Source organism: Sminthopsis crassicaudata, chromosome 4 (assembly GCF_048593235.1).
Source record: "Sminthopsis crassicaudata isolate SCR6 chromosome 4, ASM4859323v1, whole genome shotgun sequence".
In the NCBI taxonomy this organism is placed as follows: domain Eukaryota; kingdom Metazoa; phylum Chordata; class Mammalia; order Dasyuromorphia; family Dasyuridae; genus Sminthopsis; species Sminthopsis crassicaudata.
Genome location: NC_133620.1, coordinates 440,704,289 through 440,730,144, shown reverse-complemented (window position 1 = coordinate 440,730,144; position 25,856 = coordinate 440,704,289). Strand labels below are relative to the sequence as shown.

Genomic DNA, 25,856 nt, shown 5'->3' with positions numbered 1-25,856 from the left:
AGTAATGTGGGGTTACTCAAGGCTTCCTGGGGTAGTCATGTAAGGTTGGGCTGATCCCCGATCCTGCTTTTCCTTGCTTCAGGGAGTAATCTTATTAGTACTTTGGGCTGTCTCTGCCAAACCCACCTAATGACCCATCATCTACCATGGGCCAAGCTTTTGTTATTTGGTCCTTGTTCTGAAAAGGACCATGACATTAGGGCAGTGATGCTGTGACATGTAAATGAATTGTTTTGAAGTGTGGGAGGCTGTGCAAGGTCACCTGCCTCACTTTTTCATTTGGAACCATCTGGGTCCAATGGTCAGATATAGATCAGGAGGACTGGATACTGTGGCAAATCCTGGCCTTTTTAAGTTAAAGTCTTTAACAGGTCTCAATTTGACTCATTCATTTAGCAATTTAGGCTGGGTAAGAATTGAGGTAAAGAATGTCCTTTCTTACATAGATTTTGGACTATCTGAGAGGAAAAGAACCTCAGGGTTTCTGGTCAAACCACAATTGCTACTTATGTTCACTCTTTGGCTATGGGACCAAAACAAAAACAGGGTGGACTTTTTGTTGGCCTACCTGTGAGAACTCATGTGATCTGGGTTTGATCCATCTGGCTTGATGCTTTAACTGTGCCTGTCCCTGAACTGAGCAATGTAAGTCCCTGCTCTCAGAGAGCTTACAAGCCAAAGGGAAAGAGCTGATAGGAGAAGGCTCCCAGGAGTAGGAGCTGGAGTATCTTTTTTGGGGGAGTTGTGACCCATCAGAGTGGCTGATGCTAAGTGCTTTTGTTCATCTAAGCTTGTGTTCTTTAGAAAGGAAGGATTTGGTGTGGGGGGGAGTTGAATATTCCACTCCCCATCCTTCCAATCAGACTGAATACTAATCTCCCAGAATTGATTGTCTTTATAAGTCTGGAATTTTGAATATAGCCAGTTACCTAATCATAAGCCTTAAAATATTGACTTAGAAATCTTCAAATGACGTGAGAAGATTCCTATATTGGGAGCTCCAGCTTTGAGTCTTCGTGTTTTTCTTCCTTTTGTAATTTTGGTTCAAGTTATTTTCCGTCTCTGAGCCTCAGTAATTGAGGCAGTGCTAGATTACATCCAAGATCCATTCTAGCCCTAAATCTATGCTACTCTGTGCTTTCCAGTTAGGACTTTTTTTTTTTTTTTTTTTTTTTTTTTTTTTTTTTTTTTTTTTTTTTTTTTTGGTACCACATGAGACTGCTACATGTTATTTTGAGGCACTTGAAGTCAGAAAACCAAACAGACCAGAAATATGGGAAAGCTCTGCCTTGGACCAATTTAGCAACACTGCTGTTAATGTCCTCTGCTGACAAGATGAGATGTGGTACATCTGTTTCTGTCCCATCCAACATTATAATGTGTTGTTTCTATGCCCATTTATCTAGTAGAAATTTTTCATTGAGTTAGATTTGAGGAGGAAAGTAGATAATTAAGATTTCCCAGATGCCGTGTAGATATTTTTAAATTAGTGAAGCATTTGGGGAAAAGGGGAGGCTAATACTTTTGACATTGTTCACATCTATTTCTTCTCCTTTGGAAACCAGTTCATGTACCTCCAAACATATCAGTATTTGCTTGTGTACAACAGAAAGCCGTTGCACAACTGGACGTGCACTTAAGACTCTCTCACAGCATCAGCTTTTGTGTTGTTTGCTGGCCTGAAACTGTACAATCAGCTCTCTGACGACTTTTATTTCCTTTCCTTTATAGGAGTATATTTGCCCCAGATGTGAATCCGGCTTTATTGAAGAAGTGACTGATGATTCCAGGTATTGTACAAGTTCATGAATAAATCAGATGCTGTGTCATTAATCATTTGAATTGAATGAATTGAAGTTAATTTGATTCTCTTATCCTAAAGAGATGGCAGTGGGGGAGAGAAAAGGGGAAAATGAAGAACGAATTAGGATGGCTCACTGCTTAGAATGCTGGGCCTGCAGGCAGGGAGGCCTGACTTCACATCTAGACTCCCACCACTTTGGGCAAGTCACTAGACCTTTGTTTGCCTCAGTTTCTTCACTTGTGGAATGGGGATGATAACAGCTGGGATAGATTTGTTATGAGAATCTAGTAAGCTAAGATTTATAAAGTGCTTATCACAGGGCCTGACATATAATCAACACTATATAAATATTTATTCCATTATTTTCCCTAGTCAAATAATTTTGGGAATATGGCATTTTCTGGGAAATTCTTATTCCCATACCAGTTAGAGTTAGTTGATTATCATTTTGTTCTTAGGATTCTAGGATGCTTTTAGATTTATGATAATCTATCCTGTTGTCGAAAGCCAAGTCACTATGCTACATCATGGGAGAGTAGATTCTGGCGAGAGTAGCAAGTTTCACATATTCATAGCAGCTTTATTTATAAAGAACAGAATTCGCTTGACATTGGAGAAACTATGTTTTCCTCCTTTTGACATACTTTAGAGAAACGGGGGTTTATCTATAATGGGATCAAATTAATGTCAACTTGTTTAGGGAAACAGATTTCCATTTCTAGTCCCTGGAAGAAAGTGACCGTCATTAAATCTAAGAAGACATTTCTATCCATTTTTGTCCTTATGTGGTAGACTAAGTAAAAGTTGCTTGGAAGGGGAAGAACAATGCCAATCTTTTAGGGCTTAATAGCTTAGGAACGTGCATTTTCTTTTATTATTTTAATAGAACAATTTCATCCTAGGTGAAAGTTTCATTTTCATGTTCCCTTTAAATTCAAGATAATTAGGTATTGGCTTTTTTTAGCATTTAGTAGTTAGTCATTGATAAGATAGTTGAATTAATGATTCTTTCTAGCTAAGTAAACAAGATGATGTATTCAGGCCTATCTCCTTTGAGTCCTGCAGAACCAAAATTTGCTTATAATGGTTAATGGGTAGGAGGTAAGAACTGAACCCCTGATTTCCTCCTGTATCTAGTTCCTAATAAGAATAATCCATTCCACCTTCTCTGGAGCCTGTAGTTCAGAGGACTTATCTTGAATACTGAAAGAGGTTGAGACTTGTTCAGTGTAATGCTGCCAGAATATTTGAGGGAGGATTTGAACCCAGAGTTTCCTGGGTTAGAGCCAGTTAACACAGCGTCTCTCACAGTTAATGAGAGTTGTTAATTCCTTTACTATTGCTGTTGGCAGAACCTAAAGTTGAAAGCTCCCTCCAAACCCAGGGGAAAACTACCACCTTACAGTATGTACACTGTTGGTTTGTTTTTACTAATGAGTGGAGATTGTGTGCATATATAAACTGGAGTTTCTGACCTCATCCTTTGTCCACTTGATGCATGGGTTCAATTTAGGACAGAGCTACAGTTTCACAGCTCCCATAACTACAATTCTGAGGAAGCCGTTTTAGCAAAGCTAAACCTGCATTCTGGCATGACATCAGAAAAGCGTGTGGGCGGCATGTTAACTTGGGCTGACTTTCTGTTTGTATTCCATATGTATCCAGTGCTTATTGCAGATACTTGGGTCTTGCATGCATTAAGACCATATCAACTAATGAGATTGGTAGTGGCTGGGCTTAATTTTTTCAAGGTTTCGTTTTTGTTTTTGTTTTTACATTTAAGTTAATTTTTTATACCTTCATCGGCAAGTGTCTATCTTAAAAAGGGGAAAGTTTAGCTTGACAGTACAAATGAAAAGAAGCGTTGGATGTCTAGATTTCATAGCTCTCTCTTCTCTTAACTTTATGGTGCTTCCCATTTACTGCATTGCACATGAAATGTAAAGCTGTACAGGCACTGCTGTGCCCAAGTGCAGATGACACATGAGGTCTGGTAACTCCAGAAAGACAGCAGTCTGTTAAGTGAAGTACTTCCCCTAGGTTGGGGAGCTATTGGAGAAGGGATAATGGAGTAAAGGTCACAAGCCTTGCTAGTTTGTAAATATTTGACTAGGTAACAGCAATGAGATTTTCTTTCTCTAGCCTAGCTTTGTACATATTAATTTGAAGGACCTTATGTACTTGCTGTAGATCAGAGGTCAGCAAGCTACTGCCAGAGGACCACATCTGGCTCTCTTTTTTGGTAATGTCTTGAGCTTAGAATACTTTTTAGATTTAAAATGTAAAAAACCATTCTTAGCTCCCTAACCTTCTTAGCTCTTTGACATAGTTTGCTGATTTCTTGCTATAGATGATTGTATTTTATGAGTTCCTGTAAATAAATATTCTATAGTTGTTAAAAATGGGTCTCATGTTTTAAAAAACATGAGTTTTGAGGATGAAGCTGCACTAAGACTTTTTGGGACATCCTGGATAAAGCTTTAACAGAGAAACATGAAAATTCACCAAACATTTTTACCAGAGAAGTGCAGGTATATTGGGCTTGTGCAGCACTGGAGTTTAAATTTTAAAGAGACATTTTCCTGTGGTCATGTAGTTTTTCCATATATATCTTTATATTTAGTATTAAAAGTGATGCTTCATTGATTCAGATTTGCCTTGTGAATCCAGTGTTGGACTTTGTTCTCTCAATAAGAGGTCTGGTGTAGTTTTAGGTGGAAATGGAGAAGGATAGATTTCTAGGTTCTAAGTAATCCCTTAACAGTAAACTATGTTCTTTTCTTAGATCTGGTGAGAGTTGTTTGTGTTTCTTATGTTATTTCTCCTCAAAGGAAGGACTATTTAAAGTACATGATACAAGACCCACTTTTGCAGTGGTTTAAAAGGTTGTTGCTTCCTGAGGGATGAAAAAGCTAGATAATGACTTCTTGAAGGGATAAGAATTATGCAAGCAGAAGTAGGGCCTCTAATTTTTCTCCATCTCCTTTGTGGGACTATAACTTAAAAGAAATCCCTATAGGAGGTAGTTTGTGGGGGAATGTTAATAGCAAGGAGTGGGTGACCATTGTGGAAAAAAGTACATAGGATGTTTTAAGAAGTAAATTCCATATTGATGAAGCTGACTGGGCATTGGCTCTGACTTCAAATTCAGTGAATAAGATATTTTTGTTATTGCATCAAAAGAAGTCCCAGCAATTGCCCATCAATTTTGTGTGTAGCCTAACCTTCCTTCGCTGAGTAGGAGATGTTGAAATTTGGTGCAGAAATGCTCAGAGTGAAGCTGCAGGTTGGGGGTGTTTGGCAGGCGAGAAAGTGCAGCTTATCAGGTTGTTTTGTGACTGCCAGAGGGACATGTAGCATGAAATAAAAATCATCTCAAGCACCTCCTTTTTCCAGCCAGTGATTTCCTGCCAGCAAGGGAAATAAAGGTATTGGGCAGTTTCCTTTGCAGCGCACAGTGCGCCCCTTCTGATCTAGTGCTTAAGTTTTTCTTCGTGCATCCATATCCCTTTGCTTAGCAGGTTTGTGTCTCAGAGGAGGGTAAACTATTCTGAGTCAAAATCTTGGTTCTTACTGTCCCAGAGCTTATTTTTTCCTGCTAGCAAGTTGAACTTATTTTTTTTTTTTTTAAGTGACACATTGTTGAAAATGTGACATGAATGCTTTTTTTTTTTCCTTTTGTGTAGAAGAAAAAAAATGTTTTATTCGCTAGTGGATATCTCTCTCTGCCTCCTTTTCCCTTCCCCCATTCATTCTTTGGCTTCACTTTGATCTCTGTTTGTTGTACTACATTAATGTGTTTGATTTGTTTTCTTTGACAGAATAACCCACATTCCAGCTCCTTGTAATTTTGCAGTTGCCATGTGGTGATTTTTTTTTTTTTCCCCCCCTTTATCAGGCTTTTGCTGTCATGTGTCTCCGTCTAAATTTAGCTTCTTGGAGAGGAACTTATTTCTGGTAATGGAATCACTACTTACTCTTGTTTCCCCTTAGTTTTTTAGATAGCAGTGGCAGTGGGATAGACGACAACACTTCAACACAGTTTGCAGAGGTAAGTTTTACTTTGACTGTGGAGGGGAGGGGTTCTTTGAACAGCTTGTTGGTATCAAAAGTTGAGCCAAAATTCAGTTCATAGTGGAACACACAGTGGTGTGTTCATGAAAAATAGGCAGGATGTGGCCTGTTTGAGAGCCAAGTTTGGCTTTTGGGGGTTGGATCTTTGGTTGTGTGAATTCCAGTAAGAACTCCATTTCAGAGAAAATATCTTAGCTCTGACACATACTGCCAGTCTTATCAGGGTTCAAGTGTTGATTTTCTTACTGTCTTCTGCTTTTTTCTCTGTCATATAGGGTGACTCAGAAGTTAGTGTAGTTTTAACTTTACTAGCTTAAAGCCCTGCTAAAACTCTGGGGATGCATGACGTAGTATGAGAATAATGAGCTTGAACTGTGTTTTTGAATTGGCAGTGTTAAAGCCCTGCCATGACAATTAGTGTAGTTCAAGATGAGCTGGTATTTCCACGAGTACATTTTGGCCCCTGTCATCAGGAAATAAGCTGTGCTGTGGAGGGGTGCTGGGTTTTATTCCACAGATCATACATTAATTGGGAGAGTTGAAATTTGGATGGAAGATAAGGATGGAGTATTTTGACATTGTTTAGGTCTCCAAAAGATTTTTCACATGCTTCATTATATACATGCCTATTACAACAAAGGAACTTGATTGTAATTTGAAAATAAGTAGTCACTCTTATGTTTATAAAGATAAAATGTTATTTATATATGTCATATAAATATTTAAATGTGCAGTAATTCTCCTTGAAACTTAACCCATTGTCCTAAAAGATATTTGTTTGCATCCCTCTTCCAGTTTTTTTTTTTTTTCTTTTTTTTCTTTTTTAACCTTTTAGTTACCATCTTACAGGTTATCCTAGCTTGGAAATAAGCTACTGATTTCTGTTTCATTGTTTACTATCTCCTGTATCTGCCTCTGGTCAGATAATAATAAAGTTGTGATTACAATAATGAGCTTACAGACTAGAAGTAGGAAAGATGAAAGCTTAATTTAAAAGATAAAATTCCTCTGTAGTGGTATTCCACATTATAACTCCTTAAGTGGCTGGATTCCATGTTTTAGGAAGGGATTGCAGGAGAATTGAGAGGACTTGAAACCTTAAGAGGATCTACTAAAGGAACTGGTTATGTTTAGCCTAAAGAAGAAAACTCTTTGGGGTAGAGGGCTGACAGAAACACAGGTATAGTTTTCAAATATATGAAAGGTTATCATATGAAAAAGGGTGTAGCCCCCCAACACATAGGACAGTTGGATGGTAATTATGGAATTTGATTTTAGTTCAAAGAGAAATTTCCTAAAAATTATCAAGAAATGGAAGGGATTGCCACGTGAAATAGTGTTTTCTGTCATTGGAGGTGCCCAAGAAGAGGCTGAATGAATGAATGACCATTGTTGTAGGTGATGCTGTAGAAGAACCTCATACTTCTAGTGGGTGGTAGAATCTGGGACCTTTGGAGGCTCTTCCAACTCTGAAGTTAAATGATTGCATAAGTATAGCTCAGTAGCTATCTGAGCCTCCCAAGTCATGAGCAAGTAGAGGAGCAACATTAACAAACTCTTAGTCAGATCCTCAGGCTTTTACTTATTTAGGGATACATGTCTTTAAATTCATGAAAATGAGTGAATCAAGAACAAAGTCTAAAAACAACTTGTTTGAGTGCTCCCTGTCTGATTATAAGAAGGCCTTGTTGACATTTGTCTAATCTCATTTGATACAACAATCCTGTGAAGCACATACTATCATTATCTCTTTTTAAAGGGGAGACTACAGTAAGTTAGTTGACCTACTCAGGATCACGCAAACTGATATCTGAGGCAGGATTTGAACTCTTCTTGACGCTGGAGCCTCAAACTAGTATTGCATCATGGTGTCCTGTTATTTCAAATTCCCTTCCAAATGCCCAGTTTGAATGTCATTGAATACCACAGCTTGGCACCAAGTAGAAGCTTAACAAATGCTTATTGACTTTCTGACTGAATTCCCATGGTTCAAATATCTAGAAAGATCCTGTCCTTTGTTAAGTACTCTTTTTATTTTTTGTTGTCTAGGGAGAGAAAAAGCTGGATTAATGGATTTGGTGATTCTTTATCTTTCACCCCCATGATATCTATCTCATAGTTAGCCATGGAGGCCTCTTTAAATTCTTGTCTTCATTAATCATTTGATCATACAAATTATACTGTTAGCTGCTGGTTACACACAAGGCAGAAGAAATTTCATCTTTCTCCTCCCTTAAGATCTGACTCTTCTCTTGGGATAAATAGAAGAAGATTGGTGTGTCAGGTGAGCAGGAATGATTCAGACAGACCAGGAAGTACACACTGAGGAAGGAGATGAGATCTCTGAGTCAATTTCCTAACTATAGTGATGCTGGATTCAAGACTGGGGCATGAGTTCTTTCTCTAGTGGGGACATAATTAGGCCATTCCTCATAGACTGTAGTGTAGAGTCTTATGATCTTAAGGCACTGATTACATTGTACCAGGACATCTGATTACCCCTGTTCAGTTGTGCTCTTTCCCTCTCAGTTTTGCCCTTCATTGGGATCCTGTAATTTCTTTGTGGTTACCATTCCTAAAAAATTTAAGTTATCTAGTAAGAATATAAAAGGAATTTCTTCTTCCTCCTACCCCTAACAATTAAGTTTTTAATCAGGTGCCTACTCTGTACTTTGCATCATTAATCCCACCAGGGGATATAAAGGAGAGTCCCTGCTGATGAGTTTATAAGTGTACTTTAGTGGTAGTGGTTTGGGGATCAGGAGTGGGAACAATACATTTAGAGAATTTCAGTATTGATTGTATAGTAGACACAAAATTAGGGGTAGGCAAATGGCAGTGGGGCTTTGTCTTTAGGTAAGATTTCTTAGAAGAGTCTTTAAAGGAAATTAAGTATTTCAGAAGAAATTTGTAGTCTGTTGCTTATATTCATACTTATTTGGGAAAAGAGATTTTACCATCTTTCAGATGACAATTGATTTTTAACCTTTATGTCATGGATATTTTTAGCAATCTGGTGAAACCTATAAACTTCTCAGAATGTTAGTAAATACATAAATCAAACTACATAGGTTTATAAAGGAAACCACTTATAATGAAATATATTTGCCAAAATATATTTATTTTAAAAAACAACAGAGCTTATGCATCCAGATTAAGAGAAAGAGTGGTGTAGGATAAGCCCAAGCCCTGTGGCTCACCTTTGGCCTAATCTTGCACTGGCTCCCCCCAACAAGAGGTGATTGTCATTAGATGACTATTGTGTAAAATCTAGAATCTAGATTCTAGTAAGAACTAACACTAGTAAGAATCTAGGCTAGTAACTCACTCCTTCACATACTGAACATAGTACTGTTAAAAAAATCAGTTTGGGATTTTTAAGAGAAGGAAAAAATTACTTTTATTTGTAAGGTGATATTTGAGAAGTGTATCAGGAATAATGGAAGCTGACCCAGAAATACTGTCACTTTATAGGGATTTGGAAAGACTAGAGGAGGCTGTCCTGATATTTTTGTTTTATGTCCCATTCTGAATAACTGAATGAAAAGAATCGCAGGGAGTGAATCCCATAGCTACATGTAGGCTTTGTCAGTCTCTTAAAAGTGGCTGACTGTTTATGTGTGCCAGTGAGAAATGGAAACCAAGACTCTTAAATCTTATCTGTATATTGTTTCAGAGCCAAAGTGGCTGATAGGATAGATGACTTCAGGGATGAGGGAAGAGCACTGTGTGGGTTTTAGGGAGCTTTGAGCAGATCTTGGTATGGTTGGTTCTTGGAAATTTTCTAATTATCACAGCTGGTTTTGAATTTGATCTCTGAATTTAGCAGAGTACACACTGGATCCTTCAGGGAAATCATAAAGGTCATAGAAGCTAGAGTTGGAAGAGGCTGGATAGCCTAATTGCCATCTAAAACAACAATACCTAGTTGTGAATTCCTTGCTTGACATTTTCCAGTGATGAAGGAATTGAGGCTTAAAGAGATGAATGTCTTGCCCAGGGTGATACTATAGGGCCAGTTGAATCGAGGTCCTCTAACTTAGATCTGTTGGAAAGTTTTTCCTTACAGAAAAAAGCTAATCCCTCTTCCCATACAGTGATTTTCAGGTATTTAAGAATGCCTTCCTTTCCCTTAGTCTTCTTCAGATCCTTCAATCAATCCAATCTTGGTTCAAGTCCATCACCATCCTGGTCTTCCCCAACAGGAAGAACTTAGCTTATCACTTTCTCTCCAGCTGTGTGACATTTCATCATGTTCCCCTAGATGTGACCTGGTGAGGTCAGAGGGCATTGTGCTTTCTTTCCTTTGCCCTGGGCACTATGCTGCCATAAATACAGCCTGAGCTATAAGAGAGGGAGGGTTAGCTGTTTGGCTACCTGTTGACTCATTGACCTCTGAATCCTCCAGAAGCCCTGGATATTTTTTCATATCAACTGCTCTCCAATCGTATGTCCCCCACCTTTTATTTGCTTTTTGAAGCCACATTGTAGGATTTGACATTTATTCCAATTCAGTTTAATCCTACTAATATCCAGCCAAATAGTTTCATTAAGTAATTAATTCATTAAGTAATCTGAAATCTGTTGTAAATTTGTTAGACTTGCTTGCAATCCATGCTTTCATGCAAGTCATTGACAAAAAATGAACCAAGTAGAGCCAAATACAAAGTTCTAGGGATAACATGACATTTGGTGAGAAGTTGAAGGCACAAGTGAAGAAATTGTATGCCATGTAAAAATCTTAGAAAAGTACTCCGTTTAGCTTTAAAATGACATTTTTGATATTTTGAGTAGGAAATGGAGGATGTTAGAATTTTCTATCCAGTTCATGTTATTTCTCAGGGAAAATCCTGTGACATTTTATAACTGGGGAAATTCTTGAAATAAACCATATTCCCCCCCCCCTTGTATTTTAAATACTGTAAATTTTAAATACTGCTGTAAATACAGCAGATGTCACATTATGTTGTGCTGTTGTAAAAGTTGTGGAATCAGACCAGAGAATCATAGAGGTGGCTGCTCTGGGGATATTGCTTCCCCTTGAGGACAGATGTGTTTGAGTTGGATTCACTGACAATTCTAGACAGTTAGAATTAAAAGTTTTAGACTCCTCTTGCAGATCAGAAGCCATTGATCTTTGAGATAACCAGGAGTAAGTTATTAAGGGAAAAAAAAAAGAAAAGATCCAACTTGCCTGATGTTAACACAGCTGAACTTGAAACTCTTGTCTCTCAGATGATTCTGGAGAAGTCCAGGTCCTATCACAGTGATGGTCTGGGGAATACGTAATAGTTGGATACGGACTCCTGCTATTGCCTAAAGTTCTTAGAAGCAGTTAGATGGCTCAGTGGATAGAGCGCTGAGCCCTGGAGTCAGAAAAACCTGAGTTAAAATTTAGCCTCGGACACTTAAACTAGCTATGAAACTCTGGATGAGTGACTTCTCCTCTGTTTGCCTTAAATCCACTGGGAAAGGAAATGAGGTTTTTTTTTTTTTTTTTTTTTTTTTTTAATTGTAGCTTTTTATTTACAAGATGTATGCATGGGTAATTTTTTCAGCATTGACCCTTGCAAAATCGTCTGTTCCAATTTTTCCCTGTTTCCCCCCACCTCCTCCCCTAGATAGCAGGTAGACTCATACATGTTAAATATGTTAAATTATATGTTAAATACAATATATGTTTATATATCCATAGTTATTTTGCTGCACAAGAAAAATCAGACTTAGAAATAAGGTAAAAATAACCTGAGAAGAAAATCAAAAATGCAAGTGGATAAAAACAGAGGGAGTGGAAATGCTATGTTGTGGTTCACACTCATTTCCCAGAGTTCTTTCGCCGGGTGTAGCTGGTTCTCTTCATTATTGAACAAATGGAACTGATTTGGTTCATCTCATTGTTGAAGAAAACCACGTCCATCAGAATTGATCATAGTATTGTTGTTGAAGTATATAATGACCTCCTGGTCTGTCCTGTTGGTCATTTCTTACAGAACAATAATATGAGGAAATGATTTAAAAAAAAAAATCTCCTGCCTCTGTTACTTTATTTTTATTTTCTCCTGTTACTTTTTGTTGTTGTTGTTATACATGTATATTCGTTTTTTACATATTTCCAAATGAATCATGTTGGGAGAGAAAAATCAGAACAAAAGGGAAAAACCAGAAGAAAAAAAACAGAAGGGGAAAAAAAATGAACATGGAATGTGCTAATTTACATTCAGTGTCCATGATTTTCTCTCTGGATCCAGATAGCATTTTCCAGCCAAAGTTTATTGAAATTACCTTGGACCTCAGAAGTCCTGGGAACCAAGTCTTATCATAGTTAATCACTACATAATCTTGCTGTTGCTGTGTACAATGTAGTCCTGGTTCTGCTTATTTCACTCAGTATCAGTTCATATAAATCTTGCCAAGCCTTTTTTGAAATCACACCATTCATCAGTTTTTCCTAGAACAATATTCCATTACTTTCATATACCATACCTTATTCAGTCATTTCCCAATTGATGTGCATCCCATCATTTTTAAATCTTTGCCACCCCAAAAGAGCTGCTACATTTTTTGCAATATGGATCTTTTTTTTTTTTTTTTTTTAATGATTTTTAAAATGATTTCATTGGGATACAGACCCAGCAGAGATACTGCTGGATCAAAGGGTATTTACAGATTTATAGCCCTTTGGGTATAGTTCCAAATTGCTCTCCAAAATAGTTGGGCCATTTCACAATTCCACCAATAATGTGTGAGTGTCCCAGTTTTCCCACATCCCCTCCAACATCTATCATTATCTTTTCCTGTCATCTTAGCCAGTCTGAGCAGTGTGAGGTGGTACTTCAGAGTCTGTTTTAATTTGAATTTCTCTAACCAAGAGTGATTTAGAGCATTTTTATACATGACTATAGATGACTTTAATTTCTTCGTCTGGAAATTGTCTTTTCATATTCTTTTACCATTTATCAATTGTATTCTTATAAATTTGACTCAGTTCTTTATTGTATTTTAGAAGTGAAGTGTTTATACGAAAGACTGGTTGTAAAAAAATTTTTCCTACCATTATGCTTCCCTTCTAATCTTGGCTACATTGGTTTTATTTATGCAAAACCTTTTAAATATAATCAGAGTTACCCATCTTGCATTTCATAATGTTCTATAGTTCTTTGGCCACAAATTCCTCCCTAAGAGAAAGAAATAATGGCAAAATATTCTGAGATCGTGGCTGAGGAAGTGTGGTGCATTAATGTCCATGGAGTCATGAAGAATATCATATAACTGAACAACAACAACCTAGAAGAAGAGGATGGGTTCTCTTGATCTGGGTCTATCAGCCTCAGAGGGTTTGTGGATATATTTCAAGAGGCCTGTTAACTTTGATGGGAAAAAAGAGCCATTTTTATATTCATTATCCCAACTGAAATTAAGGATTTCCTTCAATTATTTAAAGACATTATTTTGAGAAAGGGTCCATAGGCTTCACCTAAAGTCTTGCTCAAGAGCATACCACAGTGCCATTTGAACTCAGAACTCTGAGCTAGGAGATGCTTTCCAGAAGGAGGAAATTAGAGATTGAGGTGGACATGTTTTAGGAATCAGGGCCTGAAGAATGTTGTGAGTGGGGAATGTTCATGAGAGGTAAGAGATGATATTTTATATAGTATCTCTCTCTCTCTCTCTTACACACACACACACACACACACACACACACACACACACACACACACACACACACACACACTTTTTCCCTGTTCCTCTCTCTACCTTTCCCTTTCTCTCTTCTCTTCTTCCTTTTCCTCCTCTCCCCACCAGGTTCTCTTCTCTAGAGAGATTGAAAATGACTTGCTTAAGAAACTAGAAACTAAGTGGTTGCCCTTTAGTTGGAGCTGAATAAATTGTGGTACATTAATGTTATGGAATATTATTGCTGTAAGAAACGATCAGCAGGATGATTTTAGAGAGGCCTGGAGAGATTTACATGGACTGATGCTGAGTGAAGCGAGCAGAACCTAGAGATTATTATAAAGAAAATTATTTGATGGATGTGACTCTTTCCAACAATGCGATGATTGAGGCTAGTTCCAATGACCTTGTGATGGAGAGGCATCTAGAGAAAGGACTATAGGAACTGTATTGTGGATCATAACATAACATTTTCACTCTTTGTTTTCATTGGCTTGCATTTTGTTTTCTTATTTTCTTTTTTGATCCTATTTTTCTTGTGCAGCAAGATAATTGTATAAATACATGTGTGTGTGTGTGTGTGTGTGTGTGTGTGTGTGTGTGTGTGTGTGTGTGTGTGTGTTGGATTTAGCATATTTTAACAAGATTTTTAAAAAAAGAAAATAACTTGTTCAAGATTATGTAGGAAGTAAATGGCTGAGCTGGGATTTGAACCTATGTCCTTTTGCCCCCACCTTATATCTTAAAAATTCTCTTTTATGTCATCAGTGTAGATACCTCCTACATCACAGGTCATCCAGAATTGCTCTGGTCCCAAAATCCATCATATTGTTGCCAGCCTGATGATGAGCTTCTGCAGACTTAGCTGTGCTGGTCCTCAGACAACTGCAAAGCAGTCTGCCTGGGGGGGCCCATTCTTGAATTTTGTCTAGCTGGTTAGAATCTGTCAAAACAGCCCTGCTTATTAGCTGGAGCAGTCTTTAAATTAGAGTTCATGGCTGGTTCTACATTGTACTTGTGAGCTTGTGTGTGTGTGTAAAATAAACAAATTGGTGTTACCAGGGTTAAATAATTCTAAAAGGAATTTCTGTTGAACCTAAAAACTACCTGACAAACCATCTAAAATTTAAGAAATTTTCAGATTGATTTTTCTTTCAATTTTGATTCATTATGTAATGTTCTTCCTCTTGAAAGATAGAATAAAAAGAAAACTAACCCTTTTTATGAAAACATATTTAGAAACAGAAACTTTACTATGGGAGAGTCCTGTAGTATTTGGGGAAGGCGGAAGAAGATTTGGGGCTCTTGCAAATCGAGTAGAATCTACAGATGATATTTTCTTCTTACATGTACCCAACCATGAGGTTTAATCCTCAGTGATTAGGTGAATATGTAGCCAGAGTCTGTTATCACTCAAATTAAGTCCCAAGAATGAGACTGGTTAAGAAGCATGTGAATGTGACCTAGATGTTAGAAAAGAAATTTTTACAACTATGATCTTGGCTCTTAAATGAATGAACTTTATTTAATTAGTGGTTTTCTTGTGTATGGAATTTACTTTTGAGAACATACTTCTTTTTCATGAAATTGGAAAAAGCTTGCATATTTGCCAGATTTGGAAAATTAGCAAGTTTGAGCTTGTTTTTTGTCTCATTCTTTGTTCTCTGTCTCTTACTTTCACCAGCTCTGGGACCATTTGGACCACACAATGTTTTTCCCAGATTTTAGACCATTTCTGAGTAACAGTACACTGGAACAAGACATTAGAGATAATGAACGAGGTCATCAAACTCTTGCAGATCTTTGGGGACCCAGCAGGCCCCCCAGACTGCCAATGACCAGGAGGTACCGATCTCGGGGGAGTTCTCGACCTGACCGGTCTCCAGCAATTGAGGGGTAAGTGTCAAGTTTGAAGACATTTTAAAAACAGTTGTGGTAATTTTTGTTTTCTGGGTAACCTTGCCGAGACTGTAAGCCATTTTTTTCTAGAGCTCATCAATCTTAGCTTCTCTGCTTGATAAGAAACAGTTTCCAAAATAACACATCCATGTTCCTTAAGAAGAAAATGTCTGCTGTCTATAGAATGAATACCTTGACTTCTCATCAGCATACACATAAATAGAGCTTGCCGACCTTGGGCTGAGGTGTATGTTAGAATTATTAGCTTTGAAAGAATCACTTGGATCCAATGATAGTGAAGGCACTGTCCAAAATGCTTTACAAATATTCTCTTATTTGATCCTTAGTTAACAAAGCATACACAAAAAAAAGACAAAGTAGGATCACTGGGATCCAAGCCTCTTCCTTTGGCTCATAATTTAGAGCTAGTAAGTGTTGGGGTAGGATTTGAATCCCAAATCTTGACTTGACTCCCAAGTTCCCCAACCTTTCTACTCTTTCTACTACTTTCTACTAAATGATGCCCTCCATTTATATTTTTAAATATTTGTTATTTTTTGGACATTTTAGTTGTGTGCGACTCTGTGACCCTATTTGAGGTTAATAAAACAGAGATAGCTGGATGTTTGTCATTTTCTTCTCTGGCTCATTTTACAGATGAGGAAACAGACAGGCATAGAGAAATGACTTGCCCAGGGTCACACAGCTAGGAAGTGTGTGAAGTCAGATTTTAACTCAGAAGGCCAGACTTCAGGCCTACCATTCTATGTACTGTGGTGCTACCTGGTTCCTTTAAGCATTTACCATTCCTCTTAGGTTGGAGAAGGGGAAATCTAAGAGACAGCAAGTGAAAAAGAATTTTTATTCTTAATGGTAATGTCGGAATAGTGTAAGTATTGGCTTCTCTGGGAATTGAGAACTAACTCTTCAGGAAAATGGAGCCATGAGGCATTCAGATGATCCTGATAATTACTATAGTAGGACACTTCCATTTCTCAAGGCAAGACATTCTACTTCTACAAAACAACACAATAACCTGATATCAAAATATTTTGTGCTCAATTCTGTTAGGTGCCAATAACAGGAAAAAAAAATGATTAATTTATTGTTCTGGGCAAATCCCTGAAAACGGGATGTTCAAGAATTTTGTGAGAGCTGGGTCAGTTTGCAGTGGGAATAACAACAGGGCACTTCAGCCCGTTATTCCCTATAGGGTGTTGGGCGAGCTTCTAATCTATAATATGTAGGCAATTGAACTAGATATCTTCTGAGATTACTGGCATATCTGAATCCATGAGCCTGTGGGAGCCAATGAATAGGTGGAATTCAGGGTTTAAAGCTTTTTATTTTTTGAAATCCTTGCCACACCAATAGATGGCAGCTTGAAAAACTTCCCAGGTTAAACCTTTTCCTTTTTACTCCAGCAAAAAATAAAAATAAAAATAAATCAGGCTTTATTGTTTCTTATTGACACATCCTTCTCCTTTTCAAGTAAAAAGTGCTACTTGAGTGGCCTGCAGTGTCAAGCAGCTATTTCATCTAAAAGAAGTACAGGTATCACTTCTATGGATACAGGTTATAACTTCCTCTATCCTTTAAAAATTAACCAGCATTTTCTCCTCATGTTGGAGAAAAAATAAAGAAATCCTTTATAACAAATATGTAAAGCACATCCCTACATTGGGTATGTTCAGTAACATATGTTTTGTTTTTGACCTTGGGTCCATTATGCCTCTATAAGGAAGTAAGTTGTATGAATCATTCTCCGGATTGTGTTCATTTTGAATCAGTTCATATAAGTCTTGCTTTAAAATTATTTCTTAGGGCACAATTGTTATCAGTTTTCTGAATCTGAATTCAGAAAGCATATTCACCATCATGAATGGTGAATATTATAAACTTGCATAATTTGTTCTGCCATTTTCCAGTTTTTTGTTGCAACAAAGAACTTGGGTAGATAAGCTTATGATTTGCTATGGCATGATAAACAACTTTATGCTGATTAGTGTCTCCAATGATAAACATACCTTAAATTTGAATGGCAGATAATACAGACCTAGACTTGAAGACTTTCCATGTGGTGCAGGACCAGACAGACTAGTGTGGCTTTAGAAAACCCAGGAGGAATTAAGATTTTGTGCCCCCGAAACTAGTTCAGAAATGGATTTAAAGTTATAATTATAGGAACTTTTTTAGTACTGTGGTGTTTTTGTTTCATTTCTTTATGTACTAACGAGGACTGCTTTTCCTTGTCCACAGTAATGACTTATGTAGAGCATTTTGCAGATCTCATTACTTCATAAATGAGAGCTATTATTATTGCTGTCTTTCTGGCCCTGGTTGATGATTCAAGCATTGTATTCTCAATAGTATAGACTTCTCAGCCTCGGCCCATGAATTTCTGCAATGTAGATGTGCTCGTTGACAGAAAACACTATTGAGAAGACCAAGATAAAAATGAGAACGCTTCATGCTCTCCAGGTGGCACAGGAAACTGAACTTGAAACCTTGATTAACATAATTTTTTGTTATGGAAATTTTAACAGCTACTAAATATGTGACATTATACTGTCTATTCAGTTCAATAAATATGTAATTGAGCACCCGCTTTTTGCCAGTTATGATGCCAAACACTAGATCTAGAAATAAGACAGTTTCTATCCTCAAGAAGCTTATAGTCCAATGAGGGGGGAAGACAATATGCAAAAGGAAGCTGGGAAGAGGGAAAGAGGAAGACCCAAGAGGGTCTTCAGGGGCATGTTGTTCAGTGGAGTGCAAACAGTAGCAGATGGAAAGTGTGATGGGTAATCTGCACAGCCCAGGCCCTGAGTGCATTCATGTTCTCTCGTTCTCTCTCTCTCTCTCCCTCTCTTTCTCTCTCTCTCTCTGTGATCTCTCATATATATATTTATATATATAAATGAATTATTTGGGAGAGGTTGGGTACTCCACACTCCAGTCCTCTGTCAGGCAAACTGGAGTTGATAAAATATAATAGTTGCATACTATTGTAATATTGTAAAATGCAACATTATAATGGCTTGATGAGAAAATCTAGGCGGTTTTTCATTATTTCAGTGAGTGAGAATAATTTGGGTTCTTAAACACAAAGAGACCTAATTTAAAGTTAAAAAAAAAAAGGTAGAGATAATTATAATGTGTTACCTCTGTTGTCAAAATGAAAGCCAACAGACTGGTCTTAGACTTCAGGTATTTCATAAAAGATGTCCAAGTAGTGTTGACTGAGAAGCAGCAATTGAATTGAAGAGTCATCCTAGGGTGATAGGACACTCAAGGATGACCACATCTGGCTTGGCACTTTGTTTGTAGTGACTATAAAGACTTAAGATCTTGCTTTGGATCAACTTTATAGGAAATCAATCACTACAACAATGTAGAAGATTTCCACATGAATTTTTGGTGTAGTACTATACATTTATTTATTTTGGCTACAATTTATATAGTGGTTTCAGTGGAAACTGTTGTTTGGAGGACTGATTAGGTTCACACCTATCATTTTTTTATGTTATCTTGACTTGTAGAAGCTTTTTTTTTTTTTTTTTTTTGCTTTATTTGATTCTATGTGCTTTTCCCCTCTCTTTTCTAACAGAATAATACAACAGATCTTTGCAGGATTCTTTGCAAATTCAGCAATTCCTGGCTCCCCTCACCCTTTTTCATGGTAAGTCACCATTTGCCCTTTGTTTTATTAAGTTCAGTGATGCCATTCTTGATGCTACCCCTCTGTCCTACTCATGGTGAAGAGAGCAGCCATTGGTGAACTTCTAGATAGGGCCCACAGGTAGGTGGGTGGGTTTTATTTCATTTCGATTTTTGAATTTTGCTCTGATGTCTTCTATTTCCCATATGGTGAAATTCTCTTTTTGTGCTCAATTTAGTATGTAAAAAGCAAATTCTTAGAGATAAAAACATTTCCACCCTTCTGATTCCACTTAGATAATTTGAGGAATTCCTTTTCACCTGGTTTTAGAGGAGCCCAAATTTAGAGAATTCCCCAAATTGGGGTCCCTTTGCCAGTTCTTCCTGGGGCTTGGCAAGGTGACCCCTCCTAATGCTGTTTATCTCATCCCATCTGCAGGAGTGGGATGCTGCACTCCAATCCCGGGGACTATGCCTGGGGTCAGGCGGGGCTTGATGCCATTGTCACCCAGGTGAGGAGCTGCCTTTGTGAGGATGTCTATTCTTTGTGTTCCCTGGGTCCTAGGCTTTCCTTCCTCTTTTTATAAGTGCTTCTATGAAAGTACTTGAAGTCACCACTATTTACAACTTTTCCCAGTTCCTGAATCTGAATTTCCATTTGATATGAAATGGGTGTGGTGCATTTTGTCTGGAAAGTGGTTTCCATGTACTTTTGGAGTTTAAATGATTTCCTGAAAGATGATGTGAGAGGGGTATTCTCTAGTAACAAACTTCTGTATATGTGTATTTAGATGAATTTACTCATTGACTTTGTAGATTGCCAAACTTTATCTCATTCCTCCTTTTCCACCACTGCCTTTCTGTTTATTGGTGAGGTTTGCCAGTCAGTAGCTATTACTATGAACTAGCCTATGATCTTTTTTATAGTATTACCTCTCCACTTTTTAAGTTACCTTGTGACCAAGTTTTGGCCCACTTGTGTCTCAGCTGAGCAATGACGAGCCCCTAATTAACTCTAATGTGAGATCAACCTGATCTGATGCTTTGGAAGACAACCTTAAGTGTCTCCAGAGCAAGAGGAGGGAAACCCATGTTTCTCAAAGTCTAGTAGAGGTCAAAACAGAGAAAATGTTCCTCATTACTATCATCCAACTTCTACTGTATTAGCTACTTTTTATTTTAAGTATTGTCTACATTTTTCTTTTGCAGCTCTTAGGACAGTTGGAAAATACTGGACCTCCCCCAGCTGATAAAGAAAAGATCACATCTCTTCCAACAGTGACAGTAACTCAGGAACAAGTTGGTAGGTTAATTTTCTTATCTGTTATCTTCTTTTCATTTTGTTATTCAGGATTTCAATCTTCTTTTATTAGAATCTTTAGGCTCCATTTGATAAGGTGGATATTCCCTTAGTTCCACCTCAGTCCTATATATTTATGTTAGTCCTAGGTAGGGGAAGATATATTGTTGTTTGTCCTTCATTCTCGAAGAGGACTGGGATGCTGGGGAGATGATGACTTGATGCAAGTGATTTGGTTTAAGTGAGGGAGAACAGGGGCAGCTAGCTAGTACAGTGGATAGAGCACCAGCCCTGAAGTCAGGAGGACCCGAGTTCAAATCTGGTCTTGGACACTTAACACTTCCTAGCTGTGTGACCCTGGACAAGTCACTTAACCCCAATTGCCTCAGTCCAAAAAAAAGCAAAGGAGGGCTGTGCAAAGTCACCAGCCTCATTTTCTCCTCCAGAGTCATCTGAATCCATTGGCAAGATCTAGTTTAGGACGACTGGAGCTGGTCCTGAGGGACAGATGTAGAGAATGTGCTGATTGACCAGCATGTATGTTGAATACCTTTGATGTTCTTAGCACTTTGATAGCACTTATCTGGGTTATTCCTTCCATCAGAATTGCAGAGAAGGGGGTATCTCCTAGAAATGGGATGACTTTGGAATAGTTGGTAAAGACTAGAGAAAGGAGATGAGGTTTGAGCTAAATCTTGAAGATTGAGAGACCTAATACCAACAAAGTAATAAGTGAGAATTAGTATGCAGTTTGAAGAAACTGGACTGGTGTTGTGTACTCCAAACAGAATTAAGTTTAAATAAGTGGATTTTAGAAGGCTTTGATAGCCAGGCAGGGCAGCTTGTGTTTAGTTACTAAGGTAGACCATAGTAGGGAGTCACTGCTGATTCTAGAACAATTCTTGACAAGACTAAATCTGCCTTTTAAGAAGATTGTTCTGATATCCCTTGGTAGGATGAATTAAGAGGAAATATCTGAAAGGAGTAGTAAGAAAGCAGAGAATATATGTTAGAGACATTTTAAAGAAGGAATTCCACATAGGTTTGAGGGCCTTGATGTCCCAATTATAGGGAAGTTTGTAGTGGGAGTTCCTGTAGGAAGGAAAATAAAATATACCTTTAATCAAATTGAATTTGAAATAATGGTGATAATACCTCCAAGTGGCAGTGAGTATAGGGGAGGAGTAATATGAAGAAAGTTTTATTTTGGGAAGCTTAATCTGGAAGTAGTAAGATAGATTGGATTGGGAAAGGGATTGATGTCAGAAAGGTGAACTAGGAAGGAGTTAGAGTGATTTAGGAGTGGGTGTGGGTGAAAAGAGAGAGAGAGAGAAAGGAGAGAAGGATATTAATATTGTGAGGATATTGAAGGAAGAGCAAACCCCATATCCTTTAATTCTTTCATATAATAGGTGTGCAGGTACATCACAGTGCTTTTTGGGGAGTTCTGCTCTTGGGGACACAATAGCTGCCTCCCTTTATGGCAGAATCCCCTCTGCCATCTGCCCACAGCAGGAAGGCTGTGAGCAAGAGGGGGAGGTTGAGCCACTAGAAAGGAGCCTGCTATGGCTGGCATCTCTTCCCTGCCAATCCATGGTGCCCTTCTGAGTCTGGCTCTGCCCAGCTGCAGAGCCTACCCCAAGGGAGTCTGTGTTGTGGTTCCACACTGCCCCCTCGTGGTCAGGCCCTCACCCAGCACCTTGTGCCAGCAGACTTTGGGTTGGGAAGAGAATGGCAGTGGTTGGGGATAACAGAGCGGTGACCAGAGACGTTGAGCCAGGAGTCCTTAAATGTGCCAAGAGTGAATCACTTCCTGGTGGGAGAACACCATTGTTTTCTGGATGGAAGCAGACAGCCTCAGAGGTTTTATTTACCTGGCAGCAAAAGGTTTACGGAGATATGTTTCCCTGGTTTTTCTATTTATTAGGAAACATAATTTCAATGAGATTTTTTCAATCTTTGATTGAAAACTCCAGGCCTAATTAGCTTAGATCCAAGTTTGTGTTGGAGAGGATCTTCTTCCCTTCCATTTTCCTTTCCTTCCTCCATTTTGGATTAAAATTCACAAGGCTGCCCACCACCTACTCTCTCCTCCCACTTTTTCTCTGTGTGCTATTACTGAGAAGACAGGGCCAAGTCTAGGCCCTTCCTTTTGCATATGCATTTCATGACATGTATTCTCCTTTTACAGATACGGGTTTGGAGTGTCCAGTGTGCAAAGAAGACTACACAGTCGAAGAGCAAGTCCGGCAGTTGCCTTGCAACCACTTCTTTCACAGCAGCTGTATTGTGCCATGGTTGGAACTGGTGAGTTTGGTTCCCAACTCCTGGGCTGTCATATAGCATGAGCAAGATTAGGAAGAGCACAATATGGAGAGGAACCAAATACAGTTTTAGCCTCCTATTTCCCTGACTCAGACCCGAGTAAAACCTTGGTTGATTTTTAGAAAATGATTGTTGCTTGGCGCCTGTACATCTGTTATAGGCCAAATAGGATGCAGCAGCTATTTTTCAACCTTTTTCCTTTTGCCATCATTTTGTTTTAGTTCTCTTTGGTACAATGAATGGAGAAGTAATAGTAATGTGTGCCAGTTGAAACTGGGTGTTCTGGTTTCTAGTGAAGCTGTCTCAGCTCTTCGTGAAGTTTGAGCTCAACTACTTGTTTTGACCCAGGGCCTCACAGCAGGAATTTTTTCCAGTGAATAGACATATTTCTCCCAGTCTTCTATCATTAAAAACATGCAACAAATGTGCATAGTTAAGCAAAACAAACTCTCCCATTGGCCATACCCAACAATCTGTGTCTTATTCTGGATTGTGGAGCCATCACTTGTCTGTCAGAGGAGAGTAGAGGGCTTCGTTGGTGCTCTGGAGTCCTGCTTGATCATTTTGTGGGTCAGAGGTCTTAATTATTTCAGAGTGGTTTGTTTTTATAGTGTTGTTATTGCATAAATTGTTCTTCTGTTGAATTCACTGTCATTTCATGTGAGTCTCTATAGGTTTCCTTGATATCATTTCTTTCATCATTTCTGATAGTGTGCTTAAATTCCATCTCATTCATATGCTGTAATTTATCAGCCTATCTCCAATTGATGGACATTCCCTTTGTATTTTTTTTTTTGTCTACCACAAAAACATGTTATAAATATTTTTATACCTATGCATCCTTTTTCGTTTCTCTTTGATTTCTTTGGGATAAAGACCTCAGTACTCACAGCAGCTGTTAGATTGCCTCTTGTGACCAAAATATTGTACATGCTTAAATATGATTTATATCAGTGGTTTTCTGACTTGGTCTTGGGACCTCTTTATATTCTTAAAAATTAAAAATCCTTAACCCGCTAAGTACAATAAACAATTATTAAATAAATAAAATTATTAAATACTATGTTCCAGGTACTATGCTATGTCATAGGACATAGCATAGTACCTAAGACCTTTTGTTTAAGTGGATTATATCTGTATTAGAAATTAAAACTGATAATTAAAAAATACTTTTTAAATTAAAAAATTTTTATGGCAAACTAATTAACATTTTTTAAAACAAAAAAATTATTGAGAATTTTGTCTATTTTTGCAAACTTAATGAAAGACAGCTATATTCTTGCATTTGCTTTTGCAATATCTGTTGTGATATATTATTTTGGTTGAATTAGATGCAGAAAGTTTGCCCTCATACAGATATATAGTTGGAAAAGAAAGAAGTATTTTAATAGGCAATAACATCCCAGAATTGTTATGAAAAGAGTTTTGATCTCAAGGTATCTTTGACAAAATCTTGAGGTAGATCATAGAGTTCTTTGAACTATACTTTAAGAAACATTGCTCTGTTCACTCCCCCGACTTTTCATTATAATTTTTCTTTTAATTATACCTTGTTTTTTTTCTACCCATTTATTTTCTTTTTTTCAAATCAGGCTACTCATTTTTCCTTTGGTGTCTGTGTTTCAGCATGACACGTGTCCTGTTTGCAGGAAGAGCTTAAATGGTGAGGACTCAACTCGGCAAACACCAAACAGCGAGGCCTCTTCAAGCAGTGGCTATAGCAGTGACAGCCAACTACATGACCCATGGACTTTCTGAAGCTCAAGACCCATTGAGCTGGGGCCGTGGTAGACTTAACTACAAATGTACATTGTATAAAAAATAGTATGTGGATATAGGAACTTCACCAGAAATCCCAACCCATAATATTAATGCAATGAGTGCTGTCCCTTTCCAAATTTAAAGTTAGCCATTTACAGATGGAATTGTATCTACAGCTGAATGCCTCTCTTATTCCTGAATTCAGAGTGATGACTTGATTTTATACTTGTGAAAATTAATTATGTGTTTCTTTCAGAATGAAATAAATTTGTTAAAGGTCTAGTTAGGGTTTTGCTGTCATGCTGCCTTGTAATGGAGGTTCTGCTTTCTCCCTAGCCTCCATCTCCCTCATCAGTGTATTTTAAAGTAAATACAGTAGAACCAAAACCCCATGGTCCTATTGGCATAAAGTATTTGTGTTAACTGGGTGAAAGTGACTCCTAGCTGGATTAGCCATGAAATCAGGTCAAATAAAGCCAGAGCTTTGACTTAAGCTTCCAAAAACAAACTGAAGGACAGTTAAAATGGGAAAGAAAAAGTGGCTGATTAGTCCATCTCTTTAGTTTTGCTCATTTTTCTTTTTAAAATACTTCAGGAGGAGGCAGTGCCCCTCAAGATGAAAATATGGCATTTTCTTACAGTTTAGCTGGGACTCTGCCTTGCCCCCTTTGTTGGGAAAGAGTTAAAGCAGGATGAAAGCTAATGGGACAGAGAACTCTTAGGTTTAGAGTCTGTAATTGCCCTTGACTCACAGTAGGTTCCTTATTTCCTTCCTGTTGTCCTGGGAACCTCCTGAAGACATCTCTTCGAGAAATGAGCGGGTTGGTGCGTTAATGCTTAAGTGTGTTCATTGGTACTTGATAATTCATTGGTCTTCAGGAATTTAGATTTTTATGTTGTCTCTTTTTAAACTTTTTTTTTTTTTTTTAAACACATTTCACTTGTAAACCTTTGCTGTTCTTCCTGGTTCTTGCTGCTGTTAGAGTCATACCATTCGTAGCCAGACTCAAGAGCACTCGACTGAAGGAGATAACTGAATTAAGGTCCTACTCTGTTAACCTAAAATCATCCCTATACACATGTACACAGCTCTGTGGAGCATTCATTTTCTAAAGTTGAATAAATGAATAAGGTAATGAATATTGTTGGAGCTTCAGAGTATCACATGGGAATAGTGGGGCTATGGGACTGGTCCAGGAGGCCATGCTGGGGCTGGGGAGGGTTGGGTGCATTATCTATGGAGGTCTCAACTGCCCCCTGGGGTGAATATAGGGGTTTTGAAGGCAAACCTGAGGAAGAGTCATTTGATAATCAAATATCTTAGGAGGAGAATCTTAATCATTTCTTGGCTTACTGGTT

At 38.0% G+C, this 25,856-nt stretch overlaps 1 protein-coding gene across 1 annotated transcript in view; it reads left to right on the top strand.

Annotated features, from left to right (window-relative positions):
• RNF115 (ring finger protein 115) overlaps positions 1-25,637 on the top strand; it is a 50,901-nt gene extending 25,264 nt beyond the window's left edge. Inside the window, exons 2-9 of the mRNA XM_074263293.1 lie at positions 1,732-1,790; positions 5,798-5,855; positions 15,237-15,448; positions 19,062-19,133; positions 19,551-19,623; positions 20,321-20,414; positions 22,603-22,718; positions 24,363-25,637. Of these exons, the coding sequence (XP_074119394.1) occupies positions 1,732-1,790; positions 5,798-5,855; positions 15,237-15,448; positions 19,062-19,133; positions 19,551-19,623; positions 20,321-20,414; positions 22,603-22,718; positions 24,363-24,494 (816 nt within the window). The 3' untranslated portion in view covers positions 24,495-25,637. The remainder of the gene's footprint in view (positions 1-1,731; positions 1,791-5,797; positions 5,856-15,236; positions 15,449-19,061; positions 19,134-19,550; positions 19,624-20,320; positions 20,415-22,602; positions 22,719-24,362) is intronic.
• Positions 25,638-25,856: the final 219 nt, after the last annotated feature.